Source organism: Leishmania braziliensis, chromosome 32 (assembly GCF_000002845.2).
Source record: "Leishmania braziliensis MHOM/BR/75/M2904 complete genome, chromosome 32".
Lineage (NCBI taxonomy): Eukaryota > Euglenozoa > Kinetoplastea > Trypanosomatida > Trypanosomatidae > Leishmania > Leishmania braziliensis.
In genome coordinates, this window is record NC_009324.2 from 1,011,935 (window position 1) to 1,031,582 (window position 19,648).

The following is a 19,648-nucleotide window of genomic DNA, read 5'->3' on the forward strand; positions in this document are numbered from 1 at the left end:
GCTGTCGTTGTCCTGCACGGATGCCTCGCGTGTGCATACACCACGCCGCGCCGGATGAAGAAGATGTGCGTCGGTTGCTCCTTCTCGCCACACTCCATGCCGGCGGCGTAGACTCGTGGGATCATCAGGTCGCGAATGTGCTCCAGGTACTCCGTGCGCAGCCGCGTCAGGAGCGGGCATATCTGCAGCCGGGCCCGGGTTAGTGGCGCAAAGTATGGCAGCAGCCTTTCGCGCATCTGCATGGCCTCGACAAGCAGGCGTTGCTGCCCGGCTGATGACGCGCACTCGCTCACCATGTAGCAGTATATCACCTTGGGCATCCGGAGAATGACCGCCGTCGGCGAGGACACACAGAGGGCCGCGCAGTAAGGAAAGTTGCCAATGCACGCCAGCTCACCTAGCACCTGCGGTGCTGTCAAAAACTCCACGCCCGCGTCGGCCGGGGCCGGTGCAGAGGGAGGAGCCCGCAGTACGGCGCTGTTCGGCGTTGTCGGTGCACCTGCGGTACCGCCCATAGCCGACGCGCAGGCTGCGTGGTCTTGTCCAAAGTCGGTCAAAGAACGACGAAGAAAGGCTGACGTCGGCCGAACTGCGAAACTGCCGCCGACGCTACCACCATGGCTACTTGTGCTGAGGTGCATTGTGGCAGACGCCCGTCGCGCCGTCCCAAGTTGACTGGCACCACCAGTGGTGGCGCTATCCCTCCGCGAGAAGCCATAGCCTGCCATTGCGGAGGCGCGCCGGCTGCATAACACCGATACGCCAGGGCTAATGTTGGGTAGGCCGCCCGCTGAGGCGGTCGCCTTCAATGCCACAGCGGTCCCACGACGCTCAAGGGAGCCGCCGACCAGCACAAGTACCTCACTGGCTGGCTCCCACTCCCACTCCAGGATCTCATCTTGCAGGTGCACCGAGAGCTGAACGTAGCTGGAGTTGAGAATGTCGCGCACAGTGTCGCGTATCGCGGCCCCCGTTGCCGCGTCAAGCGACGGGACTACCACGGCTGCTGTCTCCGCCTCAGCCGTGCCACCGAGCGTGGAAAAGCGACTGCCATCAGCGCGGGTGTAGAAGTCGCGTGTCACCGCCCCCAGGTAAGACGTGTACTGCAGTGCGCTGAACGCCGCCGCCTCCACCTCCTGCAGCGACACGTGGCTCGAGAGGAGCTCGTGAGTGAGCGCAAGCCGAGCCTTACGAAGGTGGCGCCGACGCAAGATAGGCACGAAGAGACGCTGCAACACCTGCAAAGCAATAGCACGCAGCTGCTCCTGAACGGCGGTCGGTAGGCCATTTTCGACCATCTGCTGCCCGCTTGGCAGCTTTGGTACTAAGTCGGACACGGACATTGAAGGCAGAGAGTAAGATATGACGTTCCCCCAATAGGAAGAGAGATGCACAAGATGACGAAAGGGCAACTGAGTCCCTCCGTTGCTCGTTGATGATGTTGCTCTTTGCACTGCCTCTCTCGGTGCGTGGGTAGGCACGCAGTGGAGAGTACGGCGAGCGAGCACTTCAGAGAGGAAAGAGGCAATAGCGTTAGGAAAATGGAGGAGTAGCAACGGGTGGCAAGTGTTCCCTCAGTGTGTAGGTGCTGCCAACACATCAGCATAAAGGGGGGGGGGGGGGGGGAAGAACGCGGAGGCGGATAGGGAGGGAAAGGGGGATGTCCACGCCACATCGATTCGCTTACGGGATACGGCGAGAGAAAGGGAGAGCCTCGCGCCTTGGTGAGGCCTGATGAATTGGAAAAGGCGGGCGTGCGTATGTGTGTGTGTGTGATCCCGAGAATCCCACTGCCGCTGCCGCCGTCGCCACGACACATAAGCACACGTTTTAAGCGTCTGTCGCAAGAGAGGGACCCCTTTTGCTTCTTGCGCGTGAACCTCCAGAATATCTTATCCGCATCGCTTTGCGCAGCGTACGTCTGAGGGGTGCATGATGTGAGGGTGGCCGTGAAAAGGGTGAAGGTGATGGCAGGCAGCGGCGCCTACACTCGATAATGGGAGAGGGGGGAGGGGGGCATCAACACGTCTGTCAAAAGCGAGAAACGCGAGACCGGAAGGAAGGAGAAAAAGAGGCGCAGCGAGGCAAAAAGTGAGTGCGTCGATGTGCAGACGGGTGTGAAAAGGAGAAAAAGGGCGCCCACCAGCCGCAGTGCTGCAACGGGGAAGGCGGAGTGAGGGAGGGAGGGAGAGACGGAGCTGCGCTTGCACATGCCGCACAAAAAAGCGCGGAACAACCACAACAGATGGGCATCACACTCAACAACGCTCACCACAAGGCTGCAGTACCCAAGAAGTGGGTTGGGGGGAGGAGGAGGGCTGGCAGGGAGGGGAAGGGGGGGGGGGGGCAGCGGCAGTGTGAAGAACGCGGGAGAGAGTCAAGAGACCAAAGGAGAACCTGGTCATCACCGCCCCTTCGATGAGCCACGTGTACTCACCGAGAGAGGCCTGCATACCCTGCATACGTTTGGTTTTTCAGTTCTCCCTCTCCCACTGGCACTAATCCCTCGCCTGGCCAACTCCCTGCGACAAGCTTCGTCGCTCACGGTCTCCCTCCGACAGCATACCGCCCCTCTTGCGGCCTAGGAAAAGCTGAGGATGTCCGTCTCCTCACCATTGCCGTCATCCTGACTCTTCGTCCCCATCTGCCCGCCCCGCGCTGACGTCGCCAACTCTAGGGACCGCATTGTCGCGCCGCTGGGGAGAACGTCCTCACTGCTCTGATCAACGTCAAAGCCTGCCCGCTCGTAGAGCCGGGCGTCAAGGTCCAGTTTGAGCCGCTTTGCCGCCGGATAATCACTGCCCATGGAGAACGTCAGCCCCCCAGTCTCCCTCATCGAGTGATTTGGAGTCGCGACGGACTCGTCCTGTGCTCCAGAGGCCGCCGGTTGCGATGACTCAGCGGCGCGGCCCCGTTGGCTCATGGGGGTGCACGAAAAGGAGCTTGCGTCCGTCTTGCCAAGCCGATCTGCGACGGAGGTGAAACTAATGCGCAGTGACTCCTTCTCCTGCGGAGTCAATGTCATGCGACACACCACGACCAGGGAGGACACCGGACCCATCTTGACGAACAACGTCGTCGTCACGTTGCACGAGAAGTGCGGCTCGACGCGACAGTGCGTGGACTGGCGCGGGTTGAAGAAATAGGTGGCACTCACTGGATCCTGCCTCTTGTCCATGTCTCCGGCTGTTTGGGTAATCTCAGCTTGCAGGATCTCAATCGCTGCCATGCCGTTGTGCTGCCGTGACCACTCGTGCAGCTTCATCGACAGGTCCAGGTTCGTTGCTTCGATATCGGACAGCAGCTCCTGAATCATGACCTCCCGCTTCACCTCCTGGCTGGACCCTTCCACAGAGTTTAGGCGGCCTGCATTGATCAAGGTCTGCTCGCTGTGGCGGTACGAGCCAATCGTCGTGTACAGGTGCCGACTTTGGATGCGCTGCAGAATGCGACGTGCCGCGCCGAGCCTCTCGCGACGATACTCTGCCGACGCGCTGCTGCCCAACGTCTCAGGTATCTTTCGGTTACTGCCGTGCAAAATCGCCAGCACAATCCAGTCGCTCGCATGTACGTAGAAATCTGGATGCAGCACGCACGACCGCAGTGGCATGACGCAGTCCTTGCCATTGCTGACCTCGAACACGTCCCCGGCAGCGCGCAGGGCGTCCAGCGTCATGAGGTCAATGACCTTCGTGACACGGTGTTGGTAGACGATACGGTGTAGGTGGGAGCGGGCCAGGAAGATCTCCTCGATGACACCATCCAGCTTGTCGGGGTACCCGATGGATGTCTCGTCGTCGTCGCCCACTACGACCCGTGCACCTTGAAAAAGCCGCCTCATGGAGACGAAGGTCGGCGTACCAAGACACGCGACGGAGTCCCGTTGGATGTAGTCGATCTTGTCCACGTCCAACCCGCTGCGCTTGTTGGCGATAATCTCCGTCGTGAAGCGCGCCCACTTCTGCCGTCCGACGTTGTCGGGCCACGCCTTGCCAGGTGCGAGGCCGTTGATCAGCAACTCCACGTAGCGCAGATCGACTTCCGTAAATCCGAGCTCACCCAGTTCCGTCTCATTCTCCGACCACATCTTGCGCAGCAGCATGATGCTCGCCTGCTCATGCGACCACTTGCGCAGCTGCACTTCCTCGGGCCGCGCACATGAGCGCACAAAGGACTCGAACAGGTGCGACAGCGGCCCATGTCCGAGATCGTGGCACAGGCCGGCAATTCCGATGCACTGCATGTCCTTCTGCGCCGCCTCACGCGTCTGGTTCGCGATCTCAGGAACGCCAAAGTCTCTGTGCTCCTCTCGGTGGCCATCCACGATACTGCGGTACAGCTCCATGCCAAGATAGCAGACACCTAGAGAGTGCTCAAAGCGCGAGTGCGTGGCACCTGGATAGACGTAGAAGGAGTTTCCAAGCTGCCTCAGATCGCGCAGCCGCTGAACCACCGGCGAGTCCGTCAGGATGCGGATCACCGGTGGAAACTCGAGCTGACCGTAGAGGGTGTCGCGGACGGACATGGACCGCTTCGGCTCTACCACGTTGCGCGCCTCCTCGCGCCGAACGGACTCCGCCTTGAAGCGCAGCGGTGGCGGCATGGCGGCTTACCAGTGGGGTGTGTTCGAGGGAGGGGGCACAAGAGGAAAAGAGCAAAGGAAATTTATTTGTACGGCCGTCGCTGGCCGCAGCTCGTGCTTGAGGGGGTGGAGGGCAAGAGGGAGCCCACGTCCTGACTCGGGATGGTCGTTCTTTAAAAGAAGAAGACGGAGAAGACTAACCCACACACAGAGACACCACGCAGCGCCAACAAAAAGCTCGCTGAGAAGAATGTGGCGCAGAGAGCGCTCGTCGGAGCTGATACGTCTCGCGGTGCGTGTATGAACCAAAAGTCCCTGGATAACGAGAGGGGTCCACGAAGACAACAACAGCCCCAGTAAAGGGGCGACGAACGCGAAGCGAAAAGGTGAGACGCGCGCCTTCGCCACCGCCCTTCTTTTCCGAGCGCGCGCCCCTTTTGTGCCGCAGTTGGAGTGAAAAGGGGGGTGGTGATTCGATGTGGCCGTCCGCACTGCGTGGGTGCACCCGCAGCTCAACGAGCAAAACAACGAAAAAAAAGGGAAAGAGATGTGTTGTCGGGGGGCTGAGAAGCTCAAAGGACTGTACCCCCGTTGGTCTCGGTGTATGTGCCTCTGTGCTTTTTGTGCTCGCTTGAGGTGCCTGCGGGTGCGCGTGCCTGCAGGGGAGAGACAGGAGGAGGACTGTACTCACCACGACTGTGATGCAAGAAGAAAGAGAGAGGAAGAGCACGAAGAGCATCAGAGAGATGGTGTGGTGGCAGTAGGCGATAATGCTCCATACATGCCAGGGAGAGCGTGCAGAGGACCAAAGGACACGCATATCGTCAACAATGCCATCGCAAATGGTGCGGCGACGCTCGAGAACAACCACGTCATTGTGTACTCTTGTGCTGCTGGGTGCATCCCTCGTTCCCATCGGAGTTGGCGTTACTCCTCTTCGGTGTGTGCATAGAGCACGGTGAGAAAAGGCCGGCGCCACTCACCCACCTTAACGCCAGCTTCCGCGCAAGCACAGCCCCATTTTGTCTTCATTTTCACCACTTCCTCGATGGCGTGGCGGTGTTTTCCCTTGAAAGAGCGCTCTCCTCCAGTCCGGCTCTGCGTCGGTGTTTCCATCGATGCGGGGTGCTGTGACAACGAGAGGAAGGACCAAAAGGGAGACCCAGAGAGAGCTGCACACACACACACACTGTTGTGGATATCGTCGTCTCACAGACGACGGTGATTGGCAATGTGCAACTGAAACAAAAAAAAAAAGAAATGACAAGACGTGGGTAGCGCACGAGTTGGGTGGCCCCTCTGTACATTAATGACACCCCCCTCCCAAAAAAAAAAAGAAAGCAAACGAAGCAAACGAACGCGGTGGCCTCCAAGCCCTCACTTCAACGCAGCGCAGTATAAGCCCGCTGCATCGCGCTCCATGTCTACAGCGCAGGGCGTGAGAGAAGAGGAGAGGAGAGGGCGGGGGCCACGGAGCACCATATACGACTCAGAGCGACTTGCGCACATCACCGCCCACCGTCTCCTCTTCCGCCGCGGCGACCCCTGTCACTGCAAACCCGTCATTTGACGACGCCTCGGTTTCCTCTTCGTTCGTGCCGCCATAAAGACTGCCCACGATGGCCAGCCCTTCGGTCTGAAGCCGCTCACGCAGTGCGTTCACCTGCAGGGCAATCGAGTTGTTCTGACCGGCCACCTGCAGCGAGACGACTCGCATGCGGGTTAGCTCCGCGTCCAGTCGCTGAATCTCTCCACGTAGCTGCGCCGCCCGTGACTCCAGCTGCGCCGGCAGGGGTGCCGGAGAACTGGGCAGGAACTGATGCACGCCTCTGGAGTTAGCTGTTCGCGGCCACGCCAAGGAGTTGTCCACGTTGGGGGCGGAGGTCGGTAGCAGTGCAGTCGATACTAGACACTGAAAAATGTCCGCCACCACAGCATCCCCGCAAATGACCAGCTCGTCTTCCAGCAGCTTCATAGCCCGAGGCATCCGCTGAGATGATTCGGCACCAGCCGCAGGCCCACCTCCGGGGGTTGGGGATACTGTAGAAGCACCGTCAAAGCGTCTGGGTTTCTGTCCCCGGCTCGCGTCTACCCCAGCAGATGTCGGCGCACTCTCAGACAGTGACGCGTTCCCTACGAAGCCGGGAGAGCCGGCGGTGAGCTGCTCGTCCAGGAAGTTCAGCTCTGTGTGGTAGACTTCATACCGGTACGCAACGCGAATGTCCGACACGCGGCTGCGACGAACGTCGTTGCCAAGAGTAGAGCGGAGCTGATACCGCGGACCCAGCGCGTTCTGCTTCCACGCAGCCGAGAAACCGCTCTGCAAGACGCTGTTGCGCGCGATTTCGGACATGTCGTTCAGCTCGAACTTCCACAGCTTCGCGGCGATCGAGTACTCCTCCACGAGCGGCTCACGCGTGAAGTGAAAGTACAGCGGCTGATTTGTCGCCAGGCTAACGTTCAAGCCGCGATGGAAGAAGACCGGGAACGGGTTCTCGAGGTAGGCAGAGGCGCCAGCTGTGTTGCTGAGTGGGGACATCGCCACACCGACCTGCGCAATGTACCACATGTACTCTAGCACGGGGTGCCGCGCCAGCGTAACGCCGTGGTTGATGCTGTTAGCTAAGCAGAAGCCGCTCACGAGGTGGTCCATGCTGCCGCGTTCGCCGCACTGGGGACGCAGTGTGAAGGTGCTTAACCCGCGAGACGCACGGAACTCATTGAGAGAGGTGATATTTGCCCACATATAGTACATGTAATAGCTGTACGGCGGGTTCAAGTCGCTGTTCCAGTCGTGCGGGGAAACGTCCGTCAACGGCAGGTCGATCTTCGACTCATCCGAGACGCAGTCAAAGCCGGACAGGTGTGCCAGTAGGTAGTGGAACTTTGTGTCCTTGGCCGGGTGCAGGCTAATCTCCCACAGTGGATGGAAAACGTGGTCAAGAAACTCGCCGAAGTTCTTCAGCACCCCGTTTCGACGCAAGCGGCGGTACTGCCACGGCAGACACACCATCCAACGGCTACGTGAGCTGGCCATGCCGTAGCAGTCAAACCAGTGCGCCAGATCGTACCACTCCTGTGCGGAGGCGCCGGTGATTGAGAGTCGGTTTTCGGCGAAGCTGAAGGCATCCTCCTCGTAGATGTCCAGAGTGCGCTTAGTCAGCTCGGCAAAGTAGCGGCCCTGCATGAAGTTAAACGGCGACAAGAAAATCTCGCGCAGGTCGGTGTGCGTGTGCAGGTGATGGTGAAGCTCGTCGACTGTTATGTGGTGCACGTCAATCTCGTATTCGCTCAGCAGCTCCTTGAGCATGACGGGGTGATGATCGCGCTCAAACACAACGTCCCCGCCGTGATTCAGGGCCTTGTCCACAAAGAACTCGAGCAGCGTGCGGGCGTTGGAGCCGGCGTCGGTGTGCACGTTCGTGTCCACTTTGTAGGCAGTGAAGAAGTCGCGGTTGTTCCACTCCTTCTCCTCCTTCTTGCCAGCTTCGTTCGAGACATTCATCGAGAGATGAAGCAGAAACTTCTGCTCGAGCAGGTTGAGCCGGTGCGTCGCGAGCCGCTGCAGAGCCACTGAGCTGGCCGCCTGCCGAATCACGGACATGTCGCGAATGAACTCCGTGATGGTCGGCAGGAACGTCGGCCACGACGGCGTCCTGCCCTGCTGAGACAAGATGCACACTCCGTAGTACGTGTTGTACTCCCACTGCGCCTCGTCGAACTGGCGGGTGGTGCTGAAGACGTCCTCGACGCGCACGTTAGTGTCAGTTGCCGCCGTATGGCTCGCGTTTCCGACGTACTTGCGACGGAGCCCGACGACCTGCCGCAGGGCCGCCACCGCGTCCGTCGCGTGGCCTGAGCGATGGCCTCCGTAGTAGATGTCGATGCGAGGGTACACAATTCGCTGGTCCGTGTAGTTCATGCGGCGCGAGTGGCGAGACTGCTGGACAAGGTCAGACACCAGCACCGACTGTGCGTAGGGGATGAGGTGCAGTGAAAGCGCCCCACAGGCACTGTCCCCAGCGGCAACGCCAGAGCCAATGCCGCCTGGAGCCATAATGCCTGCCTTCGCCAGGAGCTGGTTCAGCAGCGCCTCTTCATGCGCGAGGGCCTCGTGGCGGAACTGCAGGCGATAGTCGCACACACCGCAGCGACGCAGGTCGTTGCTCTCCGCCCCCAGTGAAGAAAAGCCCTCGCCAAGCCAAACCTGCTTCATCTCTGACGGGAAGCTGCTGTTCAGCACGCTGTTTCGCCCCAGCTCCATTGTATCCATCGGCGTCAACGAGCACAACTTGCTCAAGGTGGCATACTCCTCAATAAGCGGCTGCGATTCGTGGTGGTGGAAGTACAGCGGGTCGGATGTGCTGACCGATACCCGCATCCCTTGGCGGAAGAACTTCAGGAACGGACTGTTAAAGTACGCGGTGCTGAGCGCGTTGTCACGTAAGGGGGAGAGGACGATCCCGATGCGACAGTACATGTAGAGGAACTGCATAATCCAGCTCTTCGCGAGAGAGCTCACGTCGTGCACGACGTCACCGAGCAGGAAGGAGCTGACGAGCTGATCGTACGCCGGGGCCTGCTCTTTTACGGATGGGGTGAAGAGCAGTGTGTTGAGGCCGAGGCGCTTGCGCAGTGCATTCAGTGCCGCCATATTAGCCCAGACGTAGTAGAAGAAGTAGTAGTCACTACACCCGCCACCGTGCGCGACCGCGCCTCCATGGTCGACGACTTGCCCACTTTCGAGGGGTGCACTGTTGCACGGGAGCGTGTCGGGGTCCACAGGAGTGGCGCTGAAATTTTCAGAGCGCACGACAGCGTGAGTGCGAATGCCGATGGCGCCGATGCAGCACAACAACTGCGCCACGTCCGACCACTGCGGAGCGTACGGGCATAGCGTTGCCATGAAGAGGGGGTAAAAGATGTGTCGCAGCTGGTCACCAACGGTGGTGCAGCGAGAGGGGAGCTGGTTCGGCCCCAACTCCTTCGCAGAGTTGCGCTCCCGCTGAATCACGAGCACCCATCGATTGCGCGAAAACTTGTTGAAGCCCTGCCGACGCACCCACGCAGCGAGTCGCGTGAGCTCCTCTGGATGGTGTCCGCAGACCTCCAGTGCCATTTCCGTCGCTGTCAACTGCTGCTTCTGGTACTCGCGCTGCTCCAGCTCGGCGCGGAGAAGTACACCGCACAGGTTGCCGTGATTCGGTCCGTCGGTTGACAAGAGTGCCTGCAGCAGCGTCGCACCAAAGGCCCCAGCAGGGTTCAGCTTCGCATCGAATAGATCGTATGGCAGGTACTTATTGCGGTACAGCGTGGGTTGCAGGCCGAGCCCCTCCACCGTGAGCGCGCGAGGGTCTCGAATGCCGCCAGCCTCAAGGTACGCACCCAGCGTCACGACCTGCTGGGTGTGGGGGTCGACGTAGAGGGGCACGCGTGGCTGCTCTAGCGCGGTTGTCACCACGTGCTCCAGCAGCACCGGCGCCACAACAGAAGTGTGCATGTTTACGCCATTGTCAACGCGCGTACACGGAGCGTAGACGCCACCGTCGCGGTACAGTGCATCACAGCTGCCTTCATTTTCGCGGTTGAGGAGGAGGTACAGGCGAAACTTCTCGGCGATGGAGGTGAGGCGCATGCGGGCGGTGGAGAGACACGGGCCGTTCTCGATGGCACCGTAGACGGCGCGGATATCGTGCACGTACTGCTCCCATGGCACGACGCGAGTGCGCATGCCTTCAAAGACAAAGACGCCGTGTCGAAACTCGAGCCCCATGAGTGAGGCCATCGCCGTGGAGTCATCAGACTGTGGCGGCTGGTGTTCGGGCGTCTCAGCGACTGACAAGGACGGAAGGAACGACAAGGATGCGGTCCGCGACGCCGCCGACACCGAAGAAGTAGCAGCCGCGGCGGTGCTACAGTAACGCCTCTCCAGCTCCTCTGTTGTCAGAGGTATCTCTAACTGCCCTTGGTCCGTGTCCTTGTAGGCCTGACGAGTCTGGATGATGTGCGCTATGACACCGACGCAATTTAGGTAGTCTTTGTCACCCTCATCGCCATCGATCATGATGCGGTGATATGTGGGTGCCACAGCGGTCTCGGAAACCTCCATCGCGTCCCTGCCATGAATGCGCCCTTGGACCGTGTCGCCGTTATTAGGCCCCGGCAACTCGCCAGCGCCTCCAAACGACACGAAGGATGAGGAAATGCTGGGGTGGCACTGCTGTGAGAGCTTGTGGCAGAGGAGGCGGGCAATGACGGACGTTGCGCCACCCCGCACCTTGGGCTGCATGTGAGTCTTGCTCTCCATGGCCGCCACTGGGTAGAAGTGTGGGTGTGGGTGTGTGTGTGTGTGTGTCCTGGGTAGGCGAGGAGAAGCGTGGTGGGTGTACCCGGGTGACAATTATTGTCTTGCTTTTTGTCGAAGCGGTGAAGGTCGGAGAAGAGGCACAGAGCAGGAGAGCGAAAAAGCTGAAATGGTAGAGAAAACCACGCAAGACCAGCAAACGGCTTGGCGCTGTGCTGTAGACGCACCACTGTCAGACAGGCACAAACCGCAATCACACCTGCAGCAAGAGAAGTGAGGTAGGCGCACCTCAGAGAGAGAGAGCGAGGGGGAGGCGCGGGTGCGCAACTCCGCTTCTCTCTCACACACACACACACATAGCGCCTCCGTTGCGAGGGTCTCAGCGTGCGGCAAGGGGCGCACCCTCGACCTGCTTCAATGAGGTGCGTGGCTGGCAGGAGGATGTGCTTGATACCTCCGGTGGCTACACGCCTTCGCTGGGATGAGCGTAGGTATTGTCACCGTGAATGAGAAGGGCCAACTGACGATGCAGCAAAGAGGAGTGGGGAGGGTCACACCAGTGCAGGCCAATCAAAAAAAAAAAAAAAGAAACAAAACAGCCACACAAATACTGTTCCAGCGACACCAAAGATTGCTTAACGGGCCGCACGCGCGAGTGGTGGTGGGAGAGACACAAAGGCGAAGGCACCTTGCCTGCATACGAAGAAATACACGACGGATATGGTGGGCCCTGCATCAGAGACGCAGCCGCCCACACCACGCACCGAAACATCAACAAAGACGCACGCACATGTCTGAATGTGTGTGTGTGGGGGGGGGGGGAGAGGACAGGGAGGAAGAGGCTGTGCGCGTGGGAGAATCGACTCTCTCTCTCAGATACATCTGTCCCTCTTCACATGTGATTTGACTAGACAGCGTCGCGCCGCCAAAAAAAAAAAAAAAAACACAAAAAAAATCATAATCATCATCATCATTAACGTCATCTCACTGGTCTCCTTTGACGTACAGATGCACACGTCTGCGCACGGATCGCGTACTTCCTGACGACGGTGCGAATCGACTGCATGTCACCTGCGAGCCTGAATGAGAAAGGGAGGCCTGTTCCACAGTGCGGAAGTAGCTGATGGAAAGATGAAGAGTGGCAACACACTGAACTCGCGCGATCGCGCAGCAGCAGCCACGGGGCGACACGAGAAATGCACGCGCATTACTCTCCCTAGCGCCTCTCGCCTCTTTCATTCAACACATTTTTTTCTGCAACGCTGTGAATGAGTCCCGGACTTCTCCCTGGATTTTCTTCGCCTCTTTGGCTTCAGCAGCAGCCTTTGCGCGAGCACGATTTTGCCGGCGCTCCTCCACGACGAAGCGCGCGGTCAGCAACGCGCAAGACACTATCGGTAGTAGCACGATCAACTGAAAGACAACAGCATGGTCCCACGGAATGTACAGCTGTGGAGTGAGCGATGGGTGGAACTGCAGGTCGTCGGCGGCCCGCGCAGCTCGCAGGAAGGAGCGGGACTGCACGAGGCGCTCCAAGTCTGCGAACATGCGCTCCGTGCTTCGTGGAACAGCCATGTTTGGGTTTGCCGCAATGGACCGCAACGTGCTCGTCACGGAGGCGATCGTGTACAGACACCCCTGATGCTCCCGAGCCCGCTTCCACGCCGCCACGTCGGCTGGGTTGAAAGAGGCCAAGTCGATCTGCTGTGTTGTGACAGAGAGGAGCGCTGCTCGGACCTCGGCCTCCAGTGAAGCGGCCCGCAGCCGGTACGAGGAAGGTGTGAGAGAGGCTGCCAAAACATGCGTCTTGCTGAACGCTGCAGCACCAGCACCTCCGCGGTCCACGTCGGAGGCATCCGGTACCTCCACGGGAAGCACGCAGTACGCTTGCCTCACGCCACTGATGAAGCACTGCACCTTACTAGCTGCATCCCCTGGCAGCACAGGCACCGGCACGCTAAAGAGCGACAGGCCAAACAGTTCCACCTCCTGGCCAACCTCAGGCAAAAAAGCATGCTTCAGCATCGGCAAGCCGAGTTGCTGTTGGCTTGCCAAGTGCTCTAGCTCGCGCGCCACCCGCTCCGCGCCGGGTAAGCGTCCACTCTGCGCTTCCTGAACGAGTGCGGTGACCACGTCGTCCCGCATCCGCGACTGCAGACGCACAGAGGAGTAGAGTGTGTGCGTCGGGAGTGGGACAGCTGCAGCGGCGCTGCCCAGACTGCCTGCCAACCGCTCCTTCATCAGTGCAAGCGCTGCGTGCACGCCTGGCAGCAACGCCGGAGAGTCCACCCAAACCGCCAGCCCGTAAAACGCGGGAGGGAGCATGGAAGGGGTCAAGGAAGGGGTGTCTGCCGGATCGGAGCAGCTCGCCTGCAGCTCTGCCACAACGCGATCCATCGGCAGCTCTACATGCTCACGGCTCATCGTTGTCCAATGCACACTCATGACGACAAGAAATATGAATGCGTTGAGCGCAGCGAAGCTGTTTGTAGAGTTGCGCCGCCACGTCTCCGACGATGCTGCCGCGGCCGTCGACTTTGTCCTACCGGGACTGTTCGTCATGGCGCGTGTTGGGGAAGCGTTGCTGGCGTGAAAGAGGTGGCGCAGACACTCTGTTGCAGGAGGGTGTCCATGTAAAGGGCTCACCAGAGGGCGTACTGAGGAAGATAAAAAAAACGTCCACGCACCGCCCACTGTGTGTTGTGCTCTTTTCGCCTCTTTTGGTCTCTTCTCCTCTGCTGCCCTGTGCTACGCAGCAGGTGTTTGCGGATGTCGTCTGCGGAGTGCATTGGACACACACCGTGCACAAGGGCGAGGCAGGAACGAGGAGAGGAGAGAGATGCAACGGCAAGAAGCGAGAGCAGAGGACAGGGAAGAGAAGGGAAGATGGCAGAGCAAGACAGACGCACGCTCATAGCCGGGTGTCTGTGGCACGTGGGATGAGGATAAGCCGCTGGCCGGTACGAAGTCGCATGCGTGACTTCTCTTTCGCTGCGATTCTTCCTCTACAATGTGATAGCGATGTCTCGAAGAAACAGAGAGAAGGAGACGGGGGCACGTCACAGTGAAAGTGCTTTCTCGCTGGTTCCCTCAGTCGTGCATGCACACACACGCACGAACATACAGACATATACTTTGCATCAGCTGCGCAGGAAAATGGGGGGAGGGTGGATAAAGCAGGACGGTTTCCAATACTGCCATCATTCTTCAGGCTGCATCTTGGCTGGCTTTCCCCCTTCTATGAGAAGGGAAACGAGAGCGGAAAGACATGGGCGTCTTTGTAAAGGGTCCAGCAGCATCGCAGAGCACAAGAGGAGAGGGAGGTAGACAGACAAAGGACACGTGAGAGGACAGGACATGGACAGCAGGGAGGCAGTTGGGGGGGGGGGGGGATAGCAGGAGCAGGGGACACACACACACACATACACGCAGCGCGAGAAGGAGAACGTGCACAGCAGAGACACTGTGCCTCCCTTTTGCTGCTCTTTTCTTTTTGCTATTTTCTGTGCGCCTCCACCTTCTCTACCCTCCCCAGCCCCATCCCCTCCGCGCACACTCCCCTCGCAGGTGCAGTGAGGGGTGAAGCGAGTCACCAAGCGCCACCGGCCGCCACATCTCCGCACGCGCACGCTCTCTTTGCGAAAGGTACGCCTGCTTCACACGATTGACAAACGTTCAAGCACACCACAGCTGGTCCTTCAGCGCATCCTGTAACTCCGACTCCAACTGCCGCAGGTACGTCGAAGAGGCGGTGGCTGCAATGTGCAGGGCGCCAATGTCCCCCTCGAGCGCACCTTCAAACCGAGACATGTCCGGTGTGCTCGGCACACCACCTGCACCGGACCGCCCGTTGGTGTCACGCGTTGAGTGGACACAGGCGCAATCGTTGGATGCTCCGCGGCGAGAGCGATGCTGCTCCGCGGGCGAGCCTGCTGCCCGCACTGCGTACTCAGGTGCAGTGTTCACATAGAGGTCGCCGTGCCACTGCTGCGACGGCGGTGATACCGAGGGGAGCGCCTCGTATCCTTCGGCGCTGTCAATGGCTGACGGCGCCGAATTCTCCCGGTCACCGAGTGCTGCATTCCCTGCTGTGGCACTGGAGGAGACCCACATGCCTCGCGCACGAGGCGTCCGCTTGTCCAACAGAGACATAGGAGGCGCGGTGGTGGCAGCACCAGCAGTAGCAGTCGCCAAGCTAATACCTGAGTGATTCACACCAGCACCGATAAGCAGCTGAGCAAGCTTTGCATTCTCTATAACCTGAATGTAGCTGCGATTCCTTTCGGTCATCTCCTCCGTTGCCTGCGGCAGAGCAGGGCGGAAACGACACTCACGGCCGTCGCCGCAGCCCTCGTTCAGCAGCGCCGTCAGTAACTCCTCCTGCCGCCGACGGTCCCGTTCCATCTGCCGCTGAGCAAAGGTGGGGTAGCTGAAGTGCACTCGTGTTCCACGGATGCCCTCCTTTCCCTCTGCATCGGATGCGAACCAGGAACGCGGTCCTCGCACCGTCTCGGCTGCTGCGCTGTTAGCCTCTGAATGTCGCCGGGCACGATCCTCCGCAAGCACAGGGCACCGTGCATCGAGGCAGGGGTGGTACCTGTACGCCTCTGCATCGTTCTCTGTCAGGAAATGGCGAGTTTCTCGCCGCTGCTGTAGTGCCTCCGGCTCTGCGTAAAGGGCATCCAAGACAGTATGGTCAGCGTAGAAGGGCCGATTGACGTCTGGGTGCTGTGGCGTGCTCTCAGAAGCTGCCGCGTTGCCGATTGCAAGGGCAATCGCCGTCGCAGTGTCCTTGCTGCCTGGCGCACCTGGTGGCCGTTGTCGCGCCGAGGGCCGCAGTTGCCCATTGTAAAGAGCGCGCGCCGACGTAGGCACGCCGTTCCTGGATGGTTTTGACTGGCATAGCTCTGTGTCCTCCCCGTGTTCCTTCATCAGCTGAATGAGCGCCCGCGCCGACGCGCGCTCAGCGCTGTCGCGGAAGAGGCGGCCAAAGACATGTGGCAGGGCTTCGGGTGCAGCGTTAGTGCTGATGTGGTCCGTCGTCTGCTTGTCCTGCACGCCGCTGCGGACAGGAGTAGGTCGTTGCGGCGTAGTAAAGGACCCCGGTGACGCATCGCTGGACTCGCTCTCCTGCTGAGATGGCTTGTCCGCTAGCAAAGTACCGGCAAGTGGCGGCGTCGATGCGGACGATGCACTGCCGCCACGCTGAGGACCTGTCGGCAATACCGAAGAGAGCCCCGCCACTGTCCCCGAAGTGATCTCCTTGCCTTTCACGCAGTGTAGAAAGTGCTTCGACCCTCCGTTGATGGGGCCCTTGTAACCCTTCTCTTCCAGGTACGTGTGCGGGTGCTCACGTGCTTTGGTGCGAGGGCTTCTGGGGTAGAGGCTCGGCTTACTTTTCTCCCCGGTCCCCCTCTGCAGTTCCGCGAGACGGCGCTCGCGGGTAGCGAGCATCACCGCCTGTGCTGCCAAGCATTGCCGCCACGAGTGCAACGGCGTCCGCTGAACGGCAGATGAGCTCGTTGCGCGGTGAAGTGAAGCCCCGCTGCCGTCGCCAAGGCCCGCCTCGGCGCCACGGGCACTTGCCACACCCTTTGCCCCAGCGCTGCGCGAACGCGCTCGCTGGCTGGTGCTGCGCTCGCGATGACCCTCTTTCACTAGGATTAAAGATGGATGGAAAGTGCAGTTGGCCTGAAACTCCGCTTCTTGTGCCTCTCGCGAGGCCCGCAGTCGCCGTTCCGCCCGCTCGGCGGCGTTGCGGTAGAGCCTCTCGCATGCCGCATGCTCCTCTGTGTGATCCGCCCCGGTCCTCTTGCTGCTGACAGCCGTACCGTCCACATGGGCTCTGATCCGCAGAGGAGAGCGCGCATCATTCGTCCGTGCTGCTCTCAGCAACGCTCGTGCAGATCCGTTAGCGCAAGAAGCAGGCGCGTCTGGAGAAGCAGAGCGCTGGCCCACGGTCGATCCACCACGGGACGGCATTGCATGGGGATAGCGCGTGCATCTCTCCTTCCCCCGCTGCTGCTGGGCCGCCCTTCGCTGCCCTCGTGCGCTGAGCCTTTGCTGCGCGTTCCCCACTGCTTCGCGGAAGAGGCGGGTGTACAGGGTTTGAACAGGGGTCACTTCATCTTCACACGCGCGAATGGCAAGATGAAGCACAGGCACACATGGCGCTGTCGTTCTGGCTGATGAGGTGGCGAGAGGGACAGTCTGCGGTGCACTGGCACTCGAGTCTTTTTCTCGGGGTGACCTCCTGTATGCTGCAAGACCACCGCTAGAACTGTCTTTGGCATCCAAAGGGGTGAAGCTTGCCGTCGGGTAGGGAAGCGGAACGTGCAGCTCCGGCGTTGGGGTCGTGAGGCTTGAGCTCACCGCGTCGATGTTCGTGGGTGGGAGTGCAACGGACAAGAGTGGGGGCTGTACTCTGTAAATTGTGCCGGGTGTGCTGCTCGCGGGGGTTGCTGCAGGAGACGCCATAGCGGCACGTCGAGCATCAGCTGCCGTGGCGGGGACTCGTGCTTCTGCAACAAATGGCGACAGCCGAGAGGAGACAGGCGCAGACAAACACTAAAAACACGGCTGAGAACCGGAGGCAGAAGCCACAAGGGACAACTCCGAAAAAAAAGGGAGAGAAGAAGCGCACACCGAAAGCGATAAAAAGGTGCGCCAGCGCACCGCACAGAGCTGAGCGATGGCTGGGTTACCCAAAAGTGATGGATTCCGAAAGGAGAGTGAGTCGCTGGGCCACTGTCTGCAGTTTGCGCCTGACCGCACGTGTGTGGGTATTAGAGGAGACGATGTAGCGGTAAAGTGCGCGACCGGCCGCACACGCACGAGGGTGTCCTGCAAAAAAAAAGGAAACGGTAGAAATTCGTGCAAACACACAATGGAGAGAGACGTAGAATGCCGAGAGAAGCATTTTTAGCCTGCAGGAGATGCACGAGGGGTGCGCTGGAGATCGCTTGAAAAGGCGCAAGACGCTCTCCATCCGTGGGGTCCGTCCACGACACGGAGAACGAGAAGAAAGAGGGGAGGAGCTCACCTTCCCTCAATGCCGAGGGCTCCATATACACGGCGACCGCCCATGCAGAAAAGCACTGCGATGACACCCGCAAAGAGACGCTGATCGCACGCGGCGCTCCGTTTCCTCGTCTGGGTGGATCATCAACGTCTTCTCTCTCCTGCTTGCGGGCATGCGCCGCCGTCGCTTCTCTTTGGGGGGCCCACACATGCTGAAAGAAAAGCGCGCACGGTCCACCACACTGCAGTGCAGTGCAGCCGGAGGAGGACGAGGGGGAGGGGGGGAAACAGACTCGAAAGGGATGCCTGCCCTCCTCCATACCACCGCCCCACTTTCTTCTTTTTGGTGCTCTTTCACGTAGGCCCGCCATGCAGTGAGTGTTGACCATAAATGAATACTAGCATGGGTGCGTGGGTGTGTCTCCAGGAGTACCCTCCTTGTCCACTCGACTCAGACCTTCGTGTCGACCGGCTCATCGAGGAAGCGCCAAACCACTGCACGTGACGAGCGGCTTGAGCACGTTCCAGTGGGCAACTCCACACTCACAGGGGGTGGAAGTGCTTTAATGGACGCCGGAGTGTCATGCCTCACCAGTGCACCTCAGTAGGGCCGGCCGTGGCCACCTCGGCGAGGGCCTCCACTGCCTCGACGGCCACCGCCACCGTGCCCGCCACGAACGTGCCCTTCGAGCTCTCGACTGCTCGCAGCAGCCTTCCCGCCACCCGTGTGACGTGCGCTGGGCCAGACAACTGTGGCGATCTCGGACGGCTGCAAGTCTCCGTGCCTCCAGTACGCCAACACGCCATCCTCACCGCCGGTGATGAGGCGGTCTCCGAGGCCGATGGCGACACGGCTGAGCTCCTTGTGCACCTTGGGCAGGACCTGCGTCTGTCCAGTCACCCCGTTCAGCACCTGCAGTGGTCCGGCGTCGCCGTTGTCGTCTCGCACGCCGGAGACAAGATGCAGTTGGCCGGACACCAGGCACCAGTCGACAAGGTACGTCTCGAAGCTCGGCCGACTGTAACGCGTCTCTCGCTGCTCCAGGTCGTACGGAAAGAGATAGCCATTCTCGCAGCTTCCCACTATCGCCGTCACGCCAAGCTCGGAGAAGCAGTTCATCTTGGTGACCACCTCGCCACAGCTCACTGCCTGCAGCAACACATCATCGTCCATCACCCTCTCTTCTACTGAAAGGAAGTTGATCATCTGATCTTCGCCAGCGGAGCAGAGGATGCTGTCGTTAAGAAAGCGCAAACGTGAGACCTCATCTACGTGCAGCTGCTCTAGGCACTTCACGGAGCACCAGGTCCGCGTGTCGACCAGGTGGATGTCGCGGTCTGCCGCGATGGCGAGCAGCGGCGCGGATGGAGTGACACCAATGCTACTGCACACCGCACCGCTACGGCACATGTCAGACAAAAAGTGCACGGCTCGTACCTGACGAAGGTCTGTCACCATAACCCCGCAGTCGCGCTGGCAAGAGTAGAGCATACTAGGTTGAGCAGGAGTAGTCACAAGGTCTTGGATCGGCTGCGTGTGATCCTTGATATCCGCCAAATGTGTAGCCATTTGCGCGTCGTAGAGGCGGATGTTCTGGGTAGAGAGGGACAGCGCCAAAGAGGAGCTGCCGTTGCACAGACAGCCTTCCGTGATGTACGTAGACGGTTCGTACGACGTCTGCACGACGTGGAGCAGGTTCATGGTGCTGTACGTCCGTATGGGTGTGTGTGTGTACCTGAAG

General features: G+C 60.0%; 5 protein-coding genes across 5 annotated transcripts; all 5 read right to left on the bottom strand.

Moving 5' to 3' along the window:
* Positions 1–2,581: 2,581 nt before the first annotated feature.
* Positions 2,582–4,603, bottom strand: LBRM_32_2770 (conserved hypothetical protein; the record flags this gene model as incomplete). The annotated part of the gene is made up of 1 exon (XM_001567579.1): positions 2,582–4,603. The coding sequence occupies one exon, from the start codon at positions 4,601–4,603 to the stop codon at positions 2,582–2,584; it is 2,022 nt and encodes a 673-aa protein (XP_001567629.1).
* A 1,468-nt stretch (positions 4,604–6,071) lies between these two features.
* Positions 6,072–10,889, bottom strand: LBRM_32_2780 (putative AMP deaminase; the record flags this gene model as incomplete). Its single annotated transcript, XM_001567580.1, has 1 exon — positions 6,072–10,889. The coding sequence occupies one exon, from the start codon at positions 10,887–10,889 to the stop codon at positions 6,072–6,074; it is 4,818 nt and encodes a 1,605-aa protein (XP_001567630.1).
* A 1,236-nt stretch (positions 10,890–12,125) lies between these two features.
* TTA1 (putative GPI transamidase component Tta1) lies at positions 12,126–13,448 on the bottom strand (the record flags this gene model as incomplete). Its single annotated transcript, XM_001567581.1, has 1 exon — positions 12,126–13,448. The coding sequence occupies one exon, from the start codon at positions 13,446–13,448 to the stop codon at positions 12,126–12,128; it is 1,323 nt and encodes a 440-aa protein (XP_001567631.1).
* Positions 13,449–14,561: 1,113 nt separating this feature from the next.
* Positions 14,562–16,868, bottom strand: LBRM_32_2800 (conserved hypothetical protein; the record flags this gene model as incomplete). The annotated part of the gene is made up of 1 exon (XM_001567582.2): positions 14,562–16,868. One exon carries the CDS (start codon positions 16,866–16,868, stop codon positions 14,562–14,564), a length of 2,307 nt encoding a protein of 768 aa, XP_001567632.2.
* A 1,639-nt stretch (positions 16,869–18,507) lies between these two features.
* Positions 18,508–19,608, bottom strand: LBRM_32_2810 (conserved hypothetical protein; the record flags this gene model as incomplete). The annotated part of the gene is made up of 1 exon (XM_001567583.2): positions 18,508–19,608. The coding sequence occupies one exon, from the start codon at positions 19,606–19,608 to the stop codon at positions 18,508–18,510; it is 1,101 nt and encodes a 366-aa protein (XP_001567633.2).
* Between the last annotated feature and the right edge of the window lie 40 nt (positions 19,609–19,648).